We start from the raw sequence: 24,381 nt of genomic DNA on the forward strand, positions 1-24,381 counted from the left end.
TGGCTTTGAAGGTTCTAAGGCAACAGACGCAAAGCAATCCACTTAAAAACTGAGTCTATTCGCTCGCCTTGCTGTATCACAGCACCTGCTGCTATTGCGAATGTGTCCCTCTCTAATACACACTCTCTCCATTCGCTGGGCGATCAAAGATGGTGCAACACCAATGCACAAGGCCTATGATTCCAACTGATGAATACATTCCGACCGAGTCTCTGTGATAAGAGGGGGAGACAGAGAGAGAACGAGGGCCAGGCTTAACCACATGCTGGCTACAACAGGACAGAGAAATGAAAGGAGTGTAGATGAATAAAACAACATTTGGAGCAGATTGAAACCCCATTTGTTATTTTTCCACAGCACTGAGATGTGGTAGCCGGTAGGGTTTGTGTGTATTCTTTGCACACAGGGAGATGGGCTATCTGGGCTATCGGTTTTATCTAACAAGATATTCATGGCCTCCACCGCCTCCCAGACACAAGCCCAGTCAGTCACGATCACCATGCTGCAGGAGCACTTGAAGCACAAAGGTGGCCAGCCGATGAAAAACAATGATCGTCACGACATAATACACACACTACAGTATATTTTCACTGGATACACGCTCAAGAGCTCTTTCGCTCTTACTGTCTCCCACATACAGGAACACACACACAAACAAACAAACAAAATGCACACACACACACACACACACACACACACACACACAATAGGACAAAGAAAATATCAGCAAATCCATCTCCCCCATTTCTCAAACACACCTTGACACCCCTCCTCTATGTGCCTGTCTGAATCACAAAGAGATTACACAGGTGCAGAAACACTCCACCAGCTTATTAATGCGTTCTCAGGCTAGGATTTATAGGGAACAAAAACAAATAGTCCCTCTTTTCACTATTGTCTTTCAATCAGTCAATATACAATTAGATTTATACATTCAGCTCCGAATTAATAGCCTTCATTTACGAGGATAAATTACAATTTTAAAAGCAAGATTCCTGCCTGCATTTAAAAAACGTTGATTTGAAGTAGGAAGACAGCAGGCAGGTTTTATAGATGGGCTGATGCTCTCATATTGACATGGTGACTCAGTCATTTTTTAATTCCATCCACTCCCGAATCCTCAATACAATTAAAGAACAATGATTTCCAGTAGTGTCTGACTGATGAACTACCATCTTGATGAGGTGAGTATTGGGCAGGGGTCTGGAAAAATAAACATATTGACCAATTGCATTGAGCAGTATCGTACACACACACAGGCACAAACAGACACATACACGTGTGCACGCATACACGCACGAGCACCTCACACACACACACATTTTATGATGTACTTCTAATACCTTATCTAGAAAAGAACAGTAAAATATGACTAACATGAATGGACCATATAGTTAATAGAGCTGTGACAAGACAAGGCCTTATCAGACAGAGCAACCTGCGATAGCAACGCTCCACCACCAACACACAGAACACTCCTCTACCTCCTGGTGACCTTTCCCCTCCTCCTCCTTATCACCCACCCTCCTTCTGCCCATCTCCTTATCTTTGAGTCACGCCTGTCCTTCCAAACATCCTCCCTCTGTGGCTCAGAACAACCTGTACACAACACGCCGCAACACCTTAAAACGAATGGCGTGACTCAGCAAGGCCATCTATACCTCCCTCCAGCCCTGCATTCCCCCTGCCTGGCCCGGCCCACCATGCTCCCTGGGGGAGTGCAGTGACTGGAAATGACAAGAGGGGTGACCCAGAGGTGACTCATATATTGTCAGATCCCACTATTTGCATCTGTCCATTTTCAGACACAATAACAATGCTGGGTCTTATTCAGAGACCAGTGTTGGTTGGTGGAGGAGGGTGTTGGGAGGAGGAGGTGAGAAAACGTAGAACAGAAATGTAAGAATGTACTCCTCAGGGACCTGGCCAAGACACCGCCTCCCAAAAGACAATATATGTTCTTCCTCCAGGACAACATGGCAATCTTCTCCTCCCTCCTATCCTTCCAGCTGGGCTATACATTGATTTTGAAATGGCCTCGTAGCACTGTTTCACTCAATTGGCTCCAGCCTATGTGGAAAACAGTCATCGGGGAGACCTAAACCTAAAGCTTGACTCTGGGTCATTGTTTTGTACTGGAGGGTCAGTCAGATAGGCAGGTTTTGTGGATTTGACTGGGGTTCTGCTTTAAAAGTGGAACAAAAGGGTGAGGTGGGGGAAGGGAAGTGTGTGGGGGATGGTTAGGTTAGGGGGCTTGGTTTCATACAAGCATCAATGAGCAAACACTCACTATAACATACAAAGGACTGGACAATCCTTATTTTCCAAACTAAAACATCAAGGAATAGCAGCTAATGAAGCTGACTATAAGCAGCCATGGTAAATATTACTCTTCATCGACCTAGCATATTTCTCATACACAGACATTACATCACTATACTCTGTCTGTCCAAGCTCGAGGGGCATTTTCTCATTCTTCCACCAACAGAAGAAAGCCTCTTAAATACAGTTTGCTCCACAGACAGACACAATCCCAGGCTCAGCTCAACCTAAGCCTATCTCGGGCAGACAGAGGGTGAAACCCAGCCCAGTCTTGATGGACTGTCAGGAGGTGGTGGCTTAATGCAGCTTAGATGTCAGGAGAAAATTTGCCTGGGAAGTCAAGCAGAGGAATTAAGGGAGCCAGTGCCCTTGACAGAGTCCAGCCTATTCTACCACAGTCAAAATACAGCAGGACATACAGTAGTCGACTGCAGGTGGCAGGCAGGCACTGGGCAGAGAACAAGACTTGCAAACCACAGCACAATGAAATGATAGGGCCATGGATGAGTTCCGATAATTGGCCTCCCTTTCCATAAAACACTTTCTATCCTGCTCCACGGAAGTCTGAAATAGATCTCTCCCGGGAAGCCACCCGACTGGGCAGGGTGCTGAGTACTCCTCCAGAAGCAGACTAGAACCGTTATAAGCTGGGCTTCTATGAACACACCGGACTCCTGGCACATTACCTGATCTCCAACCCCGACTAGACCACACATATTTGGGGGGAGGGAGGAGGGTGAGGGATGGAGAAGCTTAAGCTACCAATTTTCCGAATGTTACCAGCCAGCCACTGACCTGGCTATTTTGGAATACGGGGGGTATCTGATAACCTATCAGACACTCTAAGAGCTCAGAGCATTGATTGATTTTTGATAGCCCCCAAGTTGGAGGAGGAAGCGAATGGGAAAGCTTGTGTTGCTATTTTTTTTAATCTTACCCGGTATCTGTAATCTCTCCCCAATCTATATCGTCCCATTCCGCCTCATGAATTATAAAGCAGGAATCAATTCTCCCTGATAGAAACACATTAAATCAGTTTTATACTGGCATTCTTATTTTACTGGGTTTTCATTCTTGTCTGTGCATATGAGCCCATTGAATGACTCACCAGGCAATAGTTCCACCAGCTCACATTCTTACAGTAAAGTCTTGGAGACAAGAGGCGCGCTTGATGAAGAAGGAAGTCATACCAAAGTGACTCAAAATGACTATAGGTCTTAACTGCTGTATATGCCCTTTCCTGTTGCCTGCCTGCCCCCCTCGAGAGGAGGAGAGGCGAGGTCAATAGGTCTTGAATACAGAGCTGAGGCCAGTCAGAGTAGAGTCTGTTTGAGGTTGGCACTGTTGAATTATGGGAAAGCCTTGACTAGTACAAACAGCAGTCAGTGTGGGGCCGCCCAGTGAAGGCGTACCGCATGATGAGAAAGGCGTGCTTCCAGCACACCCAACTCCCACCCACCCACGCACACACACAAACACACTCACTCATCTGTCGTCACCGCTGTGCTGTGCGCAGGCAGGCTAGGCGCTGAGCTCACACACACACTATCGCCAGGATTTCCAGTGAAAAATATTAGTGGGAGAGAAGCCACACTGAGGTTTTGACTTGCTCCTATGCGTTTTACCAGTATGTGTTTTCTGTCCTCAAACTTCATTATCTTGACGTTAGTAGGGAAGTAAAACTTGCTACTTCAATAACACATTCACACAACCCCCAAATATAGGTGTGCTACTGGTCCATTTTATGACAAGGTCTTAACATTAGTAACATATTTTTACTGCAACTATGTGCATCACAGACTTAACAACAGACCTGGAGTCAGTCAGCTGCTGAGACAGTACGTCATCGCTGTTGTCAGTGCCATGGACTCCCTCATCCGCTCTGAGGTTGAGGAGGTCAGATCAGACCTGATCCCTTTACTTTCACTATTTATCATGTCAGTGACTCACACCAAACCACTGACTCATATTCTTACTGTATTTCAACAGTTCCACAAAGGTACATCAAGTTCACGGGCACTATGTACTCATGCATGCATTCTATGCTTCCAGGAACTATAGGACACTGTTGATCGAAACGCACATCTGTCAATTTAATCTCTGTTTATGAGTTGAGTCTATCTGCGTTGGCTTCGTGGAGGCAGCTCTCTATGGTGAGGGGAGAGCCAGAAGGGAGAGCCAGCCAGGGCTTTGCACGGATGGGGGTTTGACTGAACTCTCAATCAGGCCCATGTTGGGTTGGATTTGCCTGGGCTTGCCTCCACACACATACACACACACACACACACACACACACACACACACACACACACAGTAGAAGTTGCCAGGAGACCAGAGGGTGTTGGTTTTAATATCCACAGTGCCCAGTGGCCAGCTTGCTTGTTTAAGAGGCTAACATTAAACATGGAAAGAGCCTTGTGTTCATCAGCAACCTCACTCTTATCTTAGCTCTTCTCTAAACTATTTTCGACTGCTCCAGCTTGACATGCAAACAGATCTCATTCACTTTAAAACATCATTCTCCATGTTTTTCCAGGGGCAACCTGTTTAAGTTTCACATTAAACCAGGTGTATTTCAAATCAATGATTTAATCATTGTATGATCTCTAAAGCAGGTATACTAAATGATCTATTAATGAAGGCCACTTAAATAAAATGACTTGAAAGAGTTCTTACCTGAGTTTCTGTTAAACTCTCCAAAGCTTGCATCACTGACTGTTCTGGTCTTGATGCTTGAGACTTCAAAGAAAGGACAAGGAGAAAAACATGATTTACTTGTAAGCCTAGTAGACAAAGGAGAAAGACTTGTGCATTCAAAGATAGGAAGGAGATGAGATCAACACAGACTTAATTACCTACATTAACCTGTCTGATATTAATAACACTTTTATTATCTTGAGGCCAAAAACCCACCTGGGTTTATAGTACAACACACACTGTTGATGTGTCTGATTATCCTTACCATTAAGCCTGCTTCAACTGTAGGTACAAGTGTTAACTTGCTCCCATCAGATATCCCTAGGTCCTGGAGTTTTCCTGAACTCAGACGCCTGAGGGGGAGAAAAAACACCATATTAGTTTACAGCCAAACGGACATTTTAACTGACTAACTCCTACATTTAGGAACACTTCCGCCTATTTACTGGATAGACATTTCATTTGTCATTCTGAGTGGTCCTTTTCAGGACCTCCTCAAGTCAACAACAAAAAGAAGTGAAAAAAAGTGAATGTCATGTACAGGTTGATGAATGATAATGTCACCACACAGACCACTAGCATTGTCACTTTAACGTCACTCTTCTTAACCGTGACAGTAGGCTAGTGGAAGCGTTGCTTTGTGAAAAGCCTATCCTACTGTACTGTACAGTGTGAACTAAATGTCACCTCCAGCTGAACAAAGGGAGTCAGCAGCGCCGAAATTCAGCTATTTGGAGAGATGATTAAAAAAGGTACTCGGTTTTAGGGGATGATTTGATTTGGAGGCGATTATTCTAGGGGGATGTGGGATGGTTGTTATTTAAAAGAAAAACAATGAGACAGGGCGATTTGCATCAAATGACAAAGACCTCCTTTATCATACCACAGCTCTTACATTGTCATTTAACGCACGAAAATCTGACTCATGTGAAAACCGACTAAAACAGTTTCAGTTTTCTTTAAATAAAAAAATGTGCAACACACGATTGTAAAGCGTTGTTAAACTATCGTCATATACTCAAGAGCTCCCCTTTTCAAAATGGCAATTATGTTCTCTCCATTCATTTGGGATTGTCTCCAGGGGGTTTCCTCGTAATAAAACGTGAGCAGAAAACAGTGAATATGCGTTCGCTGGTATGCAAGGTGATTGTAGAAAGTTGTGTGTAACAATATATCATGAAAATTGAGAAATTAAAGGGATGCCTTGCGTTCGTCTTCACCTAACCTTCACATAACACTAACCATGGAATACAATGGCGCACCCCACTTGGGTATCGATAGCATCAATTAGATTCTAACCCCAAAGCCTCAGCATAATTGTGTATTTATTTAAGATCAAATACAATGGTCAGACGGTAGCTATATAAATTAAGTAAACATGCACCATTGCTCGTATGCATTTCATTCAGCAAATGCATAAATCTTAGCAATTAATGATTTGTCAAATATATTTAATCAGTAATGGTATTTATAATGAACGCTGAAGGAATCAATACAAGTATGCCCCACAAGTTCCTCATCAATAGGCTACGGCTCCAAACCGTGACTGACCCGTTTGCGTTTCCATGCCTAATTCCAATACTGGTAGCACTGGCCAATATCGTCTTCCCTTGAATATAGTGCTGATACCCAACCTATGCAATTCTTGATCTCCACAATGTTCTACCGTTTAAATAAATGCAAAATATTCCTGTATACATCAGATATTTTAACATAGCAAATACTATATCACGTATACATATGTATATATATGTAGGCAGATATACTGACGTTTATAGATGTAGTCTACTCACGTTTCTTTATGTAGAAGGGCGAGTCTTTCTTTTGGTACTTTGAGTCTCTGAGAAAGTCTTCTCTTCAGTCCTTCCACAGTCTCCTCCAGGGGAAGAGCGAGCTCGAAGCGTGTGCCGGTTGTGGAATGGATATACAAATTCATGGAGGGTTCACTCGGGACGGCCTCGCAGGACGGAGCCCCGCGGCTGGTGCAGCTCCGGGCGCTAGGATGTTGGTCCATTCGATAGCCTGGTTGTCAGGGGGGAGACAATGCAAGTTGAACGGGGTTGGAGAGAAAGAGCCGACCCTTTACGCAGTGTCCCTTGTTTTCAGAGAGAGAAACTGCTTGCATTCAAAAGAGAGAAAGAGGCTCTCTCTCTCTCCTGGTGCCTTTCTTTCTCTGTATGCCGAGAGGTTGAATAAACCCGAGTCCTCGCTCTTCTGATACGACCATGAGAATATTCCCTTTCTCATATAGAGAAAGGCTTTATTGCGCTTTTCTTGTGTATGCAACTTGCTCAAGAGAGGTTCCAACGACTACTCCAAATGTTCCAGGTTTTTAAACGCTTCAGAAGTGAATGAATGCCAAGCAGCAATACAAGTATTTGTTTCACAGGGAATATGCCACGGACAATCAACTACGAAAATAACTATTGCCTTTCTGTGAGAAAATGCGCAACACAGGCTATAGCTTTCTGTCCTTATTATTGTTTTAAATGCATGGGACTGAAAGCTGCCTTGAAGCCAAATACAAGACCTACAGAATGCAAAAGCCTCGTAAGATTAATACTGTATAGCTATCCACTGTGCACCCATGACCACAGCAGCTCGAATGAAAAATCGACAATGAACATTGTCTCAAAGTAGCTCACTTCCACAACGATAAAAAAATACTCTCACAGTCCGCAGACATTCTACCCAATCACAAGAGAAGTTCTCGAAGACGCTGTTGATCTAAGCCAATGGCAAAAGTAGATTTACACCCACGTGGCGAACAGATGCCTCCCATTTTCTCTCCCACACCATTTTGTCACAAATAACCAATCGGCTTGAAGGGGGCCAGGCCTTGGCGCGTCAAGCAATAGGATCGTTCCAGCACTCAGGCAACTTGAGCCATTCATAATATATTAGTCACAGAAGATAGCTCTATATGTGGTGGAATTTCAAATCCAATACCGAAGACTGCTGTAATGAAAACATCCTACCTCATATTCTTACATAGATAATGTATGTGGGTAGGCCTTTAAATTTAGGACTATGTTTTATTCTAGGTTATGCAGGCTACAATGGCAACAATGCACGTAGGTTGTACAATGCACTTAAATTGCCACATTGTCCATTTCCTATAACTATGTCACGAAATGTACTATACAATGTTGCGCAACTTCAGGTTACACACGTTGGGTATCGTCGTCATTACTAATAGTACAGTGCTGACGTCATCTCCTTCCTTCATCTGGCTGCATCCAAAACCATTAAAGTAATCGCGCACAGTATGCAAATTGCGCATTAGATGGGGTATTCCCTTCAGGAAGTGCGGTTCTTCATCAGCTCTTTGAGATGTTCTCGGGATAGAATGTACACTAGAGATATACAGGGTTCGGTTCCTACGTCATGCAATTCCTACAATCAGCTTTACAAGAAAAAGAGGCAATATTGACTACTCACTTCGACAGCACATTCTGTGCGTAATTGCGCATTGCCAACTGCTGTGAAACTATCCCCATGTTTATCCACTGACTTCTCTGAATGCACATACTATTTCTTCTGCAACATAAACTCACATACCCTACTTGTCAACCCCTAAATATCACAGACATCAGGTTACTTAAGATAAGAGTATTCTCCAACCCCAGTTTAAAGCCGATCCTGAAAAAGCTAACTTTGACCGAGTCATGGGCTACTACATAGCTTTAAGAGAAACGTTTAAAACGGGCCGCTTTGACTACTGTAAATATCGTAGCCTACATAGTAAAGTGCGAAATATGTATTCTATGTAGAGCAAACGTTAACAGAGTTTACTCTGGGACCTTAATGAAAACAAGATACTCGCTCGCCATCCAGTGGTCAATGGAGGCACTTGGGGAGCCTTAACTTGTCTATTTGTTGTTGAAGGTGTTTATAACACATTTCGAATGAATAGTAGGCTAGTCTACCGGCAATTTCCCTCTGAGTACAGCTGCAGCTGACTGTAAGGTCAGTCTGGATAATGATATAATATCACAGACTCTGCACTTCGCATCTATATAGGAGGTAGGCTAGGCGGTGGGCTAGGCTGTGTGGTCGGCTTATAATTGCATAACATATGGTTGCGTGCTGTCATCAGCTGTCCTATAGGTCAATAAAAAACACCACATTCACTGTCTGCAGATAACACCAATTCCATTGCCAATATCAATTTCATTATTAAGTCAATTGGCTACATGTAGATGCATAATTTAGAAACTCTTAGAAGTTGGCAGAACTCCATTTGAATGCAATGCATGTCACCAAAACAAACGGTGAGACAATGTATCAATGTCCGCTATCAAATAGGTGCCCCAGGTGGCCTTTTAGAAACATAACAAAGATAAGAGTTACATGTACAAATCTAACCCACTCAAATTTCTAACCTTTATTCAAAGGTAGGCTATTAAAACTTTAGAATCATCAATGTACATAGCTATCAAATATACACTAAGACTATTCTTAGGTTTGACATGAGTCCAACGTTTGAATGTAACTTACCAATTATTGTGGCGAGAACTTTAAAGCTTTGCGATAAAGCTTGGGTTTTTCCAACACGTTTCCCCAGCTTTGGCATGTAAATCTTCCCAAACTATGAGAAAGACTGAAGTAGGCTATATCCACATAGGTCAGTAGACTATCCTATCCACTGTGACAGTAAGTTCGCAGACAAATGTGTGCGTCTCGACTGTAGTAGTAATGACAGCTCTGTACTCCTCTTGCTCACTGCTTGAGTTCCAATTGTCCTAAAATGCCTGTATGACGTTTACCCACCAGTGTCTTTCGTATTACAAGTGCAATTCGGGAGGCGAGACACCTTTTAAACGAGCCCTCAGTTATGGGTGGAGAGTAGACTACGGTTCTTGCTACGTCAGGATGCCATTTAAGGTAGCCACGGAATTCTTCCTCACATGAGAGTTCGTTTCCAAGATCTGCTGCCTAATTCGTTCTCCACCTTTGGAAAGAATGTGCTTGGGCAAAGCTTTAAATCATGCACGGGATTGTCTGTGATTGCGCATCTATTGTAGTCTAAACAAGGGTAAGGACTTTTATCCCGAAGAACAAAAACATAAATCATATTCAACTGAGTTACGACCTTAACAAAAGGAGCGATTTCAGGAGGGGTGTAACCTTCCACTGACGACAGAAAAAAAACAGAAAAAACATCACTTGGCAACCAGTGCAGGACAACACAATGCATGGATACAGCCTACCTGAATATAAATAAAGGTTTATTTGGCAAGAGACCAGTTCTGTAGTTGATGACTTCCAGGTTGCTCCTCAAACAATGGCAATCCTATGCCAGGAATCATACCTTGACAGTTATTACACATTAATACAAGTGATTCATTGTTCATGTGGTAGGCCAAGACCAAGTGTTGTACATGTCAGTTTGTGTGCAAACCCTTACCTGAAGTCCACAAGTAGATGTGATACAGTAAATTGCTATGTAGATTGTAATGTTACATCATAAGTAGTTATATTCATTTGTGCCGTGTGTCAGCACGGTAGCACACTTTACAAAGATGCCAATATAGTTTGAAACACAATGACTTGATAAACCCAATGCCCCTTATTTCCTTGAAGACAGGGGACACAGTCTTGTTGAGGCAAGTGAGGCTAAAGTGTTTCAATGATGAACCCATACCCACAGGCAGAGACGTTGCAGAGATGCCTCTAAACGAGTCACAGTCCCAAACATCACAGCATGATGAGTCAGCCTCTCCCAGGACCAGAGAGAGGGGGTTGGGGGGTGAGAGAGAAAGAGAGAAGCGATGAGAGAGGGGGGATGAGAGACCAGCACCACACTGCTGGAGGAGTCTGAGAGATGCACTACATGACCAAAACTATGTGGACACCTGCTCATTGAACATCTCATTCCAAAATCATGGGCATTAATATGGAGTTGGTCTGCCCTTTGCTGCTATAACAGCTTCCACTCTTCTGGGAAGGCATTCCACTAGAAGTTGGAACATTACTGCGGGGACTTGCTTCCATTCAGCCACAAGAGCATTAGTGAGGTCGGGCACTGATGTTGGGAGATTAGGCCTGGCTCGCAGTCAGTCTGTGTTTAAATACATCCCAAAGGTGTTCGATGGGGTTGAGTTCAGGGCACTGTGCAGGCCAGGCAAGTTCTCCCTAATCGATATCGCAAGACACTTCTATATGGACCTCGTTTTGTGCAAGGGGGCATTGTCATGCTGAAACAGGAAAGGGCCTTCCCCAAACTGTTGCCACAAAGTTGGAAGCACAGGATAATCTAGAATGTCATTGTATGCTGTAGCATTAACATTTCCCTTCACTGGAACTTAGGGGCCCGAACCATGAAAAACAGCCCCAGACCATTATTCCTCCTCCATCAAACTTTACAGTTGGCACTATGCTTTTGGGCAGGTAGCATTCGTCTGCATTCGCCAAAACCAGATTAGTCCGTGGAGCTACCAGATAGTGAAGCTTGATTCATCACTGCAGAGAAAGCGTTGCCACTGCTCTGAAGTACAATGGCGGCGAGCTTTACACCACTCCAGCCGACGCTTGGCATTGGGCATGGTGATCTTAGGCTTGTGTGCGGCTGCTTGGCCATGGAAACCCATTTCATGTAGCTCCTGACGAACAGTTATTGTTCTGACGTTGCTTCCAGAGGCAGTTTGGAACTCGGTAGTCAATATTGCAACTGAGGACAGACAATGTTTACGCGCTACGCACTTCAGCACTCGGCTGTCCCGTTCTGTGAGCTTGTGTGGCCTATCACTTCGCAGGTGAGCCGTTGTTGCTCCTAGATGTTTCCACTTCACAATAACAGCACTTACAGTTGACAGGGGAAGCTCTAGCAGGGCAGAAAGTTGACAAACTGACTTGTTGGAAAGGTGGCATCCTACGACGGTGCCACAAAAGTCACTGAGCTCTTCAGCAAGGCCATTCTACTGCCAATGTTTGTCTATGGAGATTGTATGGCTGTGTCCTCAATTTTAAACACCTGTCAGCAACAGGTGTGGCTAAAATAGCCAAATCCACTCATTTGAAGGGGTGTCCACATACTTTTATATATGTAGTGTAAGAGAAGACATTTATGGCACTGAGCACCACACACACAATATGGTTAAACACTGCTCCTATTGAAGCTCTGAGGCTATAGGCTACCTCATGATTGCACACACCCACCCGTGCACACACACACATGACTCAGCTTCCTGGCACTGATACATATGTTGGTTGTCCAGTGTTTACAGGACAAAAAAAGGGTTTCATAACAGCCTGTTCTCCTCAGGGGGCAAAAAACATTCTTGGCTGAGAAGCGGGCATTTGTTTTAGAGGGAGTGACACATTCTACCATCGCCTTTTGCTTATTTCTTAAAAGTTTAATCCGTTGGGTGAGGGTGGTTCTAAGCTGGCATATGGAATTGTTTAAAGAAGGTCATACCATAGATCATTTAGCTACAATTTTAGGACCCCTTTAGCTATCTTCCAAAGATATGTGAAGTGAAGTGATATGTTTTGTTGTTGGCACAAAACTACCTCCACACTTCCATTCATTTGTATGGGTTACCTTTAGATGAGTCCCGTGACACTTGTGGGGGTCGTAGAGCAAAACGGAGAAGGGTCTCCCCTTTCTACAGTGGGGTCATATTTGTAGCCCAAATGGTTCAAACGCTACAGACAAAAGTTAGCACATCAGCGTTACCGACTTCAGACGAGTCCCGTGAAGCTTCTGGCCAAACCATTCGGATGTTACAGATGTTTTTGTGAGAAGACCGATTTTCGGGATGTCTCCTGATCTGACAAACAGCACTGTAGCTCTGCCACTTTCCACCGCAGATGCGGAAGGGCGGCATAGGCGGATGAGGTGGATTGAGACACAGCCCATGTAAAAAAACATATCTAGTTTAAATTGATGGATTTTGATGGGGATTTTTTTATTATGTTACTTAGATTTACGGGTCAATAGACTCTAGGGGCTTATAGGGCAAATATTATCATAGGGATCAGAATATCATAAGAAAACAGCCATACAGACGGATTACTGTATGTGGTTGGGTAACCATGTGTAGGCATACTAACAGAGTTACCATATACAGTATACACAGCAACTTCTCACATACTTCTGGACAGGAAAGAGTTTATTGACAAGGGAGCATGGGAGTGGTGTGGGTGGGTTGTAAACATTTCACATTTGATATCAGATGTTTGTGACAGTGAGTATGTTTGTGGGAGTGTGACACTGTGAACGTGTGTCTGTGTGTGTGTGTGTGTGTGTGGGGCCTGTGTGGGCATATTTGTGTGGGTGAACGGCATTCCAGTCCATCAAAGTCACCAGTGGACCGCCCTCGGCTTCGGAGAAAGAGACAAGCCGGATTTAAGCGGTTCACGGCTTGTTAATCTCAAGCGATGATATCCTCCTGAATCACACGGCAAGGCAGTGGGACACACCTGCCACAGCCTAATGACACTGTATATAAAGACATTAAGAGGATACACAGACACAGATGAGTGAGCCTTATAGATTTACGGTGTGGGAAGTTAACCAACCTGAGAGTTTAGAGATGAGTCAGAACTTGAGTTATTCAAGTCATAGGTGCACCTGTATACTGGAGGGCAGAATATTGGTATTCAGATCATATAGCCCATGGCAGATCATCAAACCTCTTAGAATACATGGAATTTACTTACAGGAAAGCTCCCACTCACCACTAGAACCAGTTATCTGACCCCCAGGCCTGTTTGAAGAGAGAGCCTGGGAAGTACAGTAGTAGGGCTGGAGGGCTGGGCTGGGGTACAGTCAGGGCTATGATTCCATACCTGCACCAGGAACTCCTTTCAACTGAAGTGGTTCACAGCTCAGTCACAGACCATTGATGACACATCAGTGGTTTTCCAGACGACAGCGCAGAACATGCGATTGAAAAATTGTCAAACGTGCCAACTAGGTTATTCAATGTTCACATTATAAATGGTTAGACTAGTAAGTCAAACACGGTTTCCAGAATAAGTAATCAACCCCATTTGTCATGTTTTAAAAATGTATGTGTACTGTACACTAAAAATCCATACAACAACAAAACAATTCATATATACTCTCGCACTAGTGAGTTTAACTTTGAACCAGAAACCTGGTAGCCTCTTGATGGATATAGTCCAAGCATTTCACCATCAGGCTGACATTTACTCCATACAACATATGGCAGTTACGGTGTATCTTGGCACACTGTTCTTCTGTCTTTCAACTGCCACTGAACAACATTTGAGGTGTCATCACACGATCACAGTCTTGGTCAACACATTCCTAAGTGTCAGTTATAACAGGATAAATGTACATTGTCTACTGTGTAATCAAAGAAGCCATTTGTCAATAATAGGTCATTCAACTGTTGAGTAACATGACTAGCTCTTACACCTGGACCAGTGTCTATAGGCAGGTCTGTGTCAATGAGGAAGAGAAGTGTGGAGCTATGAGCTTGGCCCTCCAGGCAGCACTGTCAATGATGGCTATCAAAACATCAATTACCTCACCATCCATGACTAAGAATTCTGACTTGAATTCTAACTATTTGGTTCAGTATGTAGTGTACTGCTGCTACATCATTGGACAAACACCAGGAAATGACTCAAAGCTGGTGGTGTTGTTTTCAGATCATGTCCTGAGCCATAATAATTTCTCTTATTTCACAGCACATCCCAGTTCGGGAGGCAGACAGTTGGACACCCTGACTGGCTCCTCAGCCAGACATCACCCCTCCATCCCAGCAGCCACTCTTACAGAGCACAGCCAGATCCAAACGTTGTAAACTTAACACCCCCACAAAGTGGACCTGATAATTGCTGCCTTTTATGGCAGTGGTGTTGTCACATTGAAAGGCACCACAAAAAGACTCCCCGCCCACCCGAGCATGATAAGAACCTTTATAGCGGTGAAATTGGTCACGCCGGGAGGGTGTTAACTCAATTTGTTTATTTGCTTGTTTGGCAGCCAGATGCAGTGTGTCATAGGGACATAGTGTGGACTGGAAAAAGGTTAAACGTCAGTTCATGGAATGGGAAGAAGTGCCCGGCAGAGTAGAACATGGGACACCTTGGCACTGAGGAATGAACTTCTGGTACATCACTCATTTCTTCTGTTAAGTCTTAGTGACTTCTTTGAGACTGGCCTTATGAATCCCATTAGTTTTACCACACCTTTCCAGCCAGCGGTCATTGACATAATAGACACTGCCATGTTGCTGTTCATGTGTTTTCTAAAGGAACAAAATACATATAATACGTCAAATCAAAGTGTACAGGTACACACATTTGCAGGTGCAGCAAAATGCTTATATTTCTAGCTTGAACAATGCAGTAATGCCGAGCAATACAAAACAATACATACATAATCCAAAAAGTTAAAAGAAAGAAATTAAGAAATATCAGAACGAGCAATGTCAGAGTCCTGAATATAGACAGTATGGACAGTATATGAATAGAAAAGGTGTGTACAGCAGTAGTTATACAGGATGACCCTTGACTAGAATACAGTATATACATATAAAGTGGGTAAAACAGTATGTAAACATTAAAGTGAAAAGTGTTCAATGACTATGTATATAGGGCAGCAGTCTCTAAGATGCAGGGTAGAGTACTGGGTGGTAGCCGGCTAGTAACAGTGACTAAGGTTCAGGGCTGAATCAGGCAGTATCAGGGCTGATGCAGATACTGTGCACAGATATACTGTGTACAGTACACAATGATCAGTACAAGATACACCCATTTCCTATCTCGGTCCAAACAAGTTGAGAAACCACCCACTCACCCTCCTCCCACATACATGCATGAACACATCCACACCTACATGCCTGGACTCTGCAGAATCCCCTGGCCACTAATCCTTGATTATCCTGGGCTTAGCGTTGGACTAGCTAGGCTAATTTAATCAGCACTGGACGGGCACCCCTCCCCCTTTTTTCTCTCGCTCTCTTCATGCAGTCTTTATTTACTCCATTTCTCCTCGCAATCTCTCTCTTTCCCTGCATCTCCCCCTCTCATGGTTCTCTCTCAGAGAAGGGGCTCTGCTCTGCAGCGACTGGCTGCAGACCTGCAGCACACTGACATTTCCCCTGTATCCTCTCCTCTCTCCTGGCTGCAGTAATCTAATCATTGATACAGAAGGTCATTATCAGTCACAGGGCCCTGCCTGCCCAGCCAGCCAAGGCTAGCAGAGCAGCCTGATTTCATCTGTGACGTCAGGGGAGTAGAGCGCGCTGGCTGCGGCCTTCTCCCTATCACACGCTTCAAATAGCACACCATCGTCACTGGAGAGAGACGTCATTCATTCCTGTCTCCTTCTGGTTCGGTCCCGGGCGCCCCCTCTTTCTCCCCGCCTCCCTCATCCTCACTGACTTTCCTCTCTCCCTCTGCCAGCTCCTTTCTCTCTCCCCCTTCTCTGATAAACGGTGGAAAGCTTCAAGTTCCTCGGCGTACACATCACTGACGATATGAAATGGTCCACCCACACAGACAGTGTGGTGAAGAAGGTGCAGCAGCGCCTCTTCATCCTCAGGAGGCTGAAGAAATTTGGCTCGTCACCAAAAACACTCACAAACTTTTACAGATGCACAATCGAGAGCATCCTGTCGTGCTGTATCACTGCCTGGTACGGCAACTGCACCGCCCACAACCGCAGGGCTCTCCAGAGGGTGGTGTGGTCTGCCCAACGCATCACCGGGGGCACACTGCCTGCCCTCCAGGACACCTACAGCACCCGATGTCACAGGAAGGCCAAAAAGATCCTCAAGGACAACATCCACCCGAGCCACTGCCTGTTCACCCCACTACCATCCAGAAGGCGAGATCAGTACAGGTGCATCAAAGCTGGGACCGAGAGACAAAAACAGCTTCTATCTCAAGGCCATCAGACTGTTAAACAGCCATCACTAGCCGGCTACCACCCGGTTACTCAACCCTGCACCTTAAGAGGCTGTTGCCCTATATACATAGACTTGGAATCACTGGTCACTTTAATAATGGAACACTAGCCACTTTAATAATGTTTACATACTGCTTTACTCATTTAATATGTATATACCTTATTCTACTGTATTTTAGTCAACGCCACAATGCCGACATTGCTCGTCCTAATATTTATATATTTCTTAATTTCATTATTTAACTTTTAGATGTGTGTATTGTTGTGAATTGTTAGATATTACTGCACTGTTGGAGCTGGGAAGACAAGCATTTTGCTACACCCGCAATAACATCTGCTAAATGTGTGTATGTGACAAATAAAATTTGACTTGATTTGATAACAGCCTAGTGTGGGCTGTAAATCTACAGCTGAGGGTTCATTGCACTCTAGACTGCAGACTGGGAAGTCAAGTGTTTCGAGAATAGTCTAACATTAGCAGGATATGCCAGTAAGTTCCACAAAGGGACTGTACTACTGTACAAATAGATGCAAATCAAATGTAGCCATCTTTCCTCACCCGTAACTTCCCCAGTTACATATACATTGCACAAACTGATGACTTACTGCTCTCAATAGATGATTTCTGAGAAGGCATGTACTGAAGATGTTATCCATCTGCAGTAACAGCATTTACTCCTGAGAGATTACATTAGAGAAACCAGGAGTGAGTCAGAGCAGCAACTTCAAACTGACCGTCTATATCTACACTATTATATCATATGACTAATGTAGGGGAGACTTGAGAGATCAAAAGGACAGACTTGAATACATAAGCAGCCAAAAAGGAATTTGTGGCTCGACTTCTTAACTACCCACTGCCAGAGAAAAGCATTCCGTAGCTATAAAACTTGTGAGGGGAGAATTCTCCACACCAAAGACACTTCTAAATGTTTTATTTCTAGGATTGCATTATTCTCTGAATAATTTATATTAACAGATGTTGCACAAAATCCTCACACTGTCTAGAATAGTCTGGGGAATAAAGACCCTAGTCAAGGTTAATACTGCAGCCTAAGTCCAGCGAGATAGCTATCTGGCTATGTTTAGTCAGGTTGGTGTATTATTTCTGTTGACGTTACTTGATACAGCCAGTCAGCCAAGAAAAACTTCAGAGTTAATTAGTCAGATGTGTCTATTTTTACCCTCCAGTTGACATCTGACATTAACTGCTTGTTAAGGATGTGTTTATCATGCAGGGCTAATATTAGCCAAATTAATTATTTAAGAAAATACTTGGCAAGGGAGTCAGACACCTAATAATGGATAATGTAATACTCCTGGTCTGACAGTATGTTCTCATAGATGCAACACTACATTATTTACTTTGACTGTCAATGAACGACCAGTACCAAGTACCACTTCAAACACACATTTCCATCTTTTATAGCATTTTGGAAAAATCCCCTGAGAATCTATTTGTAGGGAGTTCTGGAATGACCTCCGTCCTTTCCTAACGCACGTGGGGCACTGACCAATGACGGCATTTTGGGGATGCCTGACCGCCCTGGCCGGGGCTGAACACACTCATAACCACTGAAATACAATATGTCCTCTGACAAACAGATAGCTGCAATGGAAAGGGGCAAATTGAACCATATTTGTCCCTGTAGCCCTGTTTGGTCTGACGTATTAGGTCGCTAGGGCACAGGCCATAATATGCAGCGATAAGCAGTGAATGTGGTTTTCAAGACCATGAGGGTGGAAAATCCTAAATGGGCTGACGTGGGGGGGGGGGGGGGGGGGGGCCAGGGAATAGGAGGTTGACGCAGGAGGAAAGATGGATATCATTGGGAATCCTCTATGGAACATTCCCCCTTTTGACAGGGATACATTCTGAAGGACAAGCTGGTGGTGGTCTTTAAGCCTATACCAATCTGCACGTGTCTATGGGGAGCCCTGCAGTCCAAACAGGTTCACTGCTATCAATTGAGATAGTGCCAAACCCCTGCATGGGCATCCCTGACATCGTTGTTTTTGTAATTTCCCACAAAGTGTCACTGGCCAATCAGCACGTGATAATTGTGATAACCGTATTCCTCTGTGCCGGGCCGCAGCCACACGACAGGCCTCCGGAGCTGACATTGGTGCCAGCACCACTGTGCCCTGGACTGGAAGTTGTCGGACAGAGGTTGCATGCAGGCGTGAGGAGGACAGCGCTGGAATCTGGGCCCTGCCAGAGCTGGTCTAAGCGTGTTAAAGGAGTTATGCCTGCTTGCCTGCCTTGGTTGTCCTCGGTGGAAAGTAGCTCGATGACATATTTTCCAAGTGCTTCAGCAGAGAGGCATGTGATTAGGGAACCACTGAGTACTCAGTCACACATGGAGAGGAGGGTCACCTAGCTAGCCAGGGGGAGGGGAGGAGGTGACGTGAGTGACAGACCACGCATTGTGGGTAAATTCTGTTTTAAAGTCCACTGAACTTCACTGCTTGTCAAAAGGTTCCAAATAACTCATGAGCCAGAAAAGAGAAACAAGATAACCAAAAAGGTGTTCCCCCTGGTATCCGTTCCCTTTGGCGCTAACCCCCAATAAAAGTTACTTCCAATCATATAACCACATTATACTTGTCTGGACCTACCAGGCTACTAAAAGTACACTGACATGTCTGAGCCATCACTTGACTCTCTTGAGAGTCCTAGATGTCTGTGTGTGTGTGCCTGTGTATCTGTGTGACGCAAGCTTGGGTGTGTGTAACACAAATGCATTCCTTTGTGGTGCTCTGTGTTATGGAAAGAGAGAGAGCAACCAGAACAGCTTAGTACTGTAACCTTGAAACAGAGGAAAATGGACAGCTCATATGGGAGTGACTGATGGAGAGTTGGAGGAGAGGGATATAACTGGACAGGAAAGCTCCACACAGCCAAAATATATGACTAAGACAAAAGGCTAGTGAACTCAGGCACACTGAACCAGCATGGCTACCACAGCAATCTGCAGTGATACGCCATCCCATCTGGTTTGCGCTTAGGGCGACTAACATTTGTTTTTCAACAGGACAATGACCCAACACACCTCCAGGCTGTGTAAGGGCTATTGGATCAAGAAGGAGAGTGATGGAGTTCTGCATCAGGTGACCTGGCCTCCACAATCACCCAACCTCAACCCAACTGAGATAGCTTGGGATGAGTTGGACTGAAGAGTGAAGGAAAAGCAGCCAACAAGTGCTCAGCATATGTGGGAACTCCTTCAAGACTATTGGAAAAGCAATCCAGGTGATTCTGGTTGAGAGAATGACAAGCGTGTGCAAAGCTGTCCTCAAGGCAAAAGGTGGCTACTTTGAAGAATCTAAAATACATTTTGATTTGTTTAACACTTTTTGGGTTACTACATGATTTCATGTGTTACTTCATAGTGAAGACATCAAAACTACTATTCTACAATGTAGAAAACAGTACAGTGGCTTGCGAAAGTATTCACCTTCTTGGCATTTTTCCTATTTTGTTGCCTTACAACCTGGAATTAAAATTGATATTTTTGGGGGGTTGCACGCACCACTTTTCTATTGTTTGTTTTTTAGAATTTTTGGAACAAGTCATTTTTTTCATTTCACTTCACCAATTTGGAATATTTTGTGTATGTCCATTACATGAAATCCAAATTAAAATCTATTTAAATTACAGGCTGTAATGCAACAAAATAGGAAAAACGTCAAGGGGGATGAATACTTTTGCAAGGCACAGTGCCTTGCAAAAGAAAAACCCTCAAATGAGTAGGTGTCCAAACCTTTGACTGATACTCTCTCTGTGTTTTATTGTAACATACACTGGATTGGTGCAGTGAAATTTGTTGTTTTACAGGGTCAGCCATAGTAGTATGAGGGCCATGGAGAAAATTATGGTTAGTGCCTTGCTCAAGGGCACATTGACATATTTTTCACCTTGTCGGCTCAGGTATTCGAACCAGCAACCTTTCGGTTATTGGCCCAATGCTCTAACTGCTGGGCCACCTGTCGCCCTAGAAGAGGCTCTCCCAATGGACCAGGCCACCATGCAGTATAATGGTAGTAATACGCTGTGAATAACATGTAGAATTGACTGTGCGTGATCAGTAATGATAATACATCACAGGATAAAAAGGTTACTAGGACATAGAAAAACATGAAAGTGTTCGCTCATCGCAAAGTCCCCTCTCCCTCCCAACATGACATCACTGGCCAAATGGACATGAATGGCTTGGCAAATTAACAACGTTGGGGCAACGTTATATTTTTACCGCTGTTGCAAAGTAATTTTCTACCAACCTATTTATTGACTAAATCTAAATGTACATGGGCCTACTATTTTAGTGGGAGCATGAAAGGACATGCTGCTTGCTCGATGAGCGCTTGCCCCCACTTACACAGTGAATCACACAAGTGTTAGTAAGTGGAGGGGGTTAACACACTTCTAGACCCCTGTGCCCATAGCCTCACCCTGGCACTCCCCAAATCCCTCTAGAATGTGACACCCCTCCTATTGGAATGAAACACTGAAACAAAAACATTGTCAGCAGCCCCAGGAAGAGCCGGGGATATTTTACACATCGACCCCAGCCAAGTCACAACCATGCCTAGACTCAGACAGAGACACACCCTTTCAGCCATTTTGTATTGCGCAACATCAGAGAGGATTCATTAGGCCCTAATCTATGGATTTCACGTGACTGGGAATACAGATATGCATCTGTTGGTTTAAGATACCTTAAAAAAAGCACCTCACAATGGGCCTCAGGACTTCGTCACGGTATCGCTGTGAATTCAAATTGCAATTGATTAAATGCAATTATGTTCATTGTCCGTAGCTTATGCCTGCCCATACCATAACCCCATCGCCACCATGGGGCATTCTGTTCACAACGTTGACATAAGCAAACCGCTCGACCACACGCGGTCTGCGGTTGTGAGGCCGGTGGACGTACTGCCAAATTCTCTAAAACGATGTTGGTGGCTTATGGTAGAGAAATGAATATTAAATTCTCTGGCAACAGCTCTGGTAGACATTCCTACAGTGAGCATGCCAATTGCATGCTCCCTCATGACATTTGTGGTATTGTGTAGTGACAAAACTGCACATTTTAGTGGCCTTTTGTCCCCAGCACAAGGTGCACCCGTGTAATGATAATTCCATTTAACACAATTCTTGATATGCCAAATCTGTCAGGTGGATGGATTATCTTGGTAAAGTAGAAAATGCTCACTAAGAGGGATGTAAACAAATGTGCACAAAATTAGAGAAATAAGCTTTGGGTGTATGGACAATTTATGGGATCTTTTATTTCAGCTCATGAAATATGGGACCAATACTTGTTGCGTTTATGTTTTTGTTAAATGTACATTGCTTTTATACCAATAAAGAGGTCTTACAAACAAGTATCCAGTGCGCCCTTATACCCAGGAGACACTTGAACGGCTTTAGGGCTGAAAGTAGTCTGTTCATGAGATGACTTATCTACTATATAAACATCATTTGGTCATAGCTACGGTACCATTTATGCAAGATTTTAGTTGTGGGTTAAACGAGAATAGTAAATGAGTCACCATCTATCAGCATAGACTGAAATAGAAGTTCAATAAGCCTGGTGCAGTTAAGGGGGACTGACAAAACGTTTAACCAGCCTATGGCATCATATTATGACATATTGTTGAGCAATGCTATTGCAAAACAAGAACTCTATACCCCTGTTCTCGGCATTCACTTGATTCAGTTACAGTTTCCTCAGATCTCATTCATGTGCCACAGGACAAACCCCAAAATGTCCTCCCCTTCCATCTGTACAATAACTGGAATTCCCAAAAAAGTGACATACCGCTCTAGATTACATCTCGATCCACAGCATCACCACTAAGAAACTAATAAGGAGAGAGTAGTTCACAGCCAACAGACCAGTAAGGGAAGAGAATAGAGTATGCAGGATGTGGAGGCTTTAAAAAAATATCCCATGTTAATGGAAACTGGAGTTTCTACTACTGTGAATCACAGGACTGTACTCTGTATACCATTTAGTATAACCTTGCTGAGAATGTGGTTATGACAGTTGTTGAATAAACGGTGCAAGGGGGCCTCTGTCTATCAACAGATACAGTTGAAGTTGGAACTTTACATATACTTAGGTTGGAGTTGTTAAAAATCATGTTTCAGCCACTCCACACATTTCTTGTTAACTATAGTTTTGGCAAGTCGGTTAGGACATCTTTGTGCATGACAAGTAATTTTTCCAACAATTGTTTAGACAGATTATTTCACTGTATCACAATTCCAGTGGGTCAGAAGCTAACACACTAAATTGACTGCCTTTAAACAGCTTGGAAAATGTCATGGCTTTAGAAGCTTCTGATGGGCTAATTAACATCATTTGAGTCAATTAGAGGTGTACCTTTGGATGCATTTCAAGACCTACCTTCAAACTCAGTGCCTCTTTGCTTGACATCATGGGAATATCAAAAGAAACCAGCCAAGACCTCAGAAAAAGAATTGTAGACCTCCACAAGTCTGGTTCATCCTTGGGAGCAATTTCTAAATGCCTGAAGGTACCACGTTCATCTGTACAAACAATAGTATGCAAGTATAAACACCATGGGACCACACAGCCGTCATACCGCTCAGGAAGGAGACGCGTTCTGTCTCCTAGAGATGAACCTACTTTGGTGCGAAGTGCAAATCAATCCCAGAACAAACAGCAAAGGACCTTGTGAAGATGCTGGAGGAAACCGGTACAAAAGTATCTATATCCACAGTAAAACGAGTCCTATATCAACATAACCATAAAGGCCGCTCAGCAAGGAAAAAGCCACTGCTCCAAAACGCCCATAAAAAAGACAGACTACGGTTTGCAGCTGCACATGGGGACAAAGATTGTACTTCTTGGAGAAATGTCCTCTGGTCTGATGAAACAAAAATAGAACTGTTTGGCTATAATGACCATTGTGTTTGGAAGAAAAAGGGGGAGGCTGGCAAGCCGAAGAACACCATCCCAACCGTGAAGCCCGGGGGTGGCAGCATCATGTTGTGGGGTGCTTTGCTGCAGAAGGGACCGGTGCACTTCACAAAATAGATGGCATCATGAGCGTGGAAAATTAAGTGGATATATTGAAGCAACATCAAGACAGTAGTCAGGAAGTTAAAGCTTGGTCGCAAATGGATCTTCCAAATGGACAATGATCCCAAGCATACTTCCAAAGTTGTGGCAAAATGGCTTAAGGACAAATAAGTCAAGGTATTGGAGTGGCCATCACAATCCAGTATTGGAGTGACCTCAATCCAGAGAAAATTTGTGGGCAGAACTGAAAAAGCGTGTGCGAGCAAGGAGGCCAACAAACCTGACTCAGTTACACCAGCTCTGTCAAGAGGAATGGGCCAAAATTCACCCAACTTATTGTGGGAAGCTTGTGGAAGGCTACCCGAAACGTTTGACCCAAGTTAGATTTAAAGGCAATGCTACCAAATACTAATT

At 43.9% G+C, this 24,381-nt stretch overlaps 1 protein-coding gene across 1 annotated transcript in view; it reads right to left on the reverse strand.

The window, feature by feature from the left end:
* The window catches only part of LOC115151810 (midnolin), a 29,751-nt gene extending 19,926 nt beyond the window's left edge, over positions 1-9,825 (reverse strand). Inside the window, exons 1-4 of the mRNA XM_029696059.1 lie at positions 9,520-9,825; positions 6,813-7,041; positions 5,285-5,372; positions 4,999-5,061 (exon numbers count right to left, since the gene is read on the reverse strand). Of these exons, the coding sequence (XP_029551919.1) occupies positions 4,999-5,061; positions 5,285-5,372; positions 6,813-7,041; positions 9,520-9,595 (456 nt within the window). The 5' untranslated portion in view covers positions 9,596-9,825. The remainder of the gene's footprint in view (positions 1-4,998; positions 5,062-5,284; positions 5,373-6,812; positions 7,042-9,519) is intronic.
* Between the last annotated feature and the right edge of the window lie 14,556 nt (positions 9,826-24,381).

This window comes from Salmo trutta, chromosome 17 (assembly GCF_901001165.1).
Source record: "Salmo trutta chromosome 17, fSalTru1.1, whole genome shotgun sequence".
NCBI classification, from domain to species: domain Eukaryota; kingdom Metazoa; phylum Chordata; class Actinopteri; order Salmoniformes; family Salmonidae; genus Salmo; species Salmo trutta.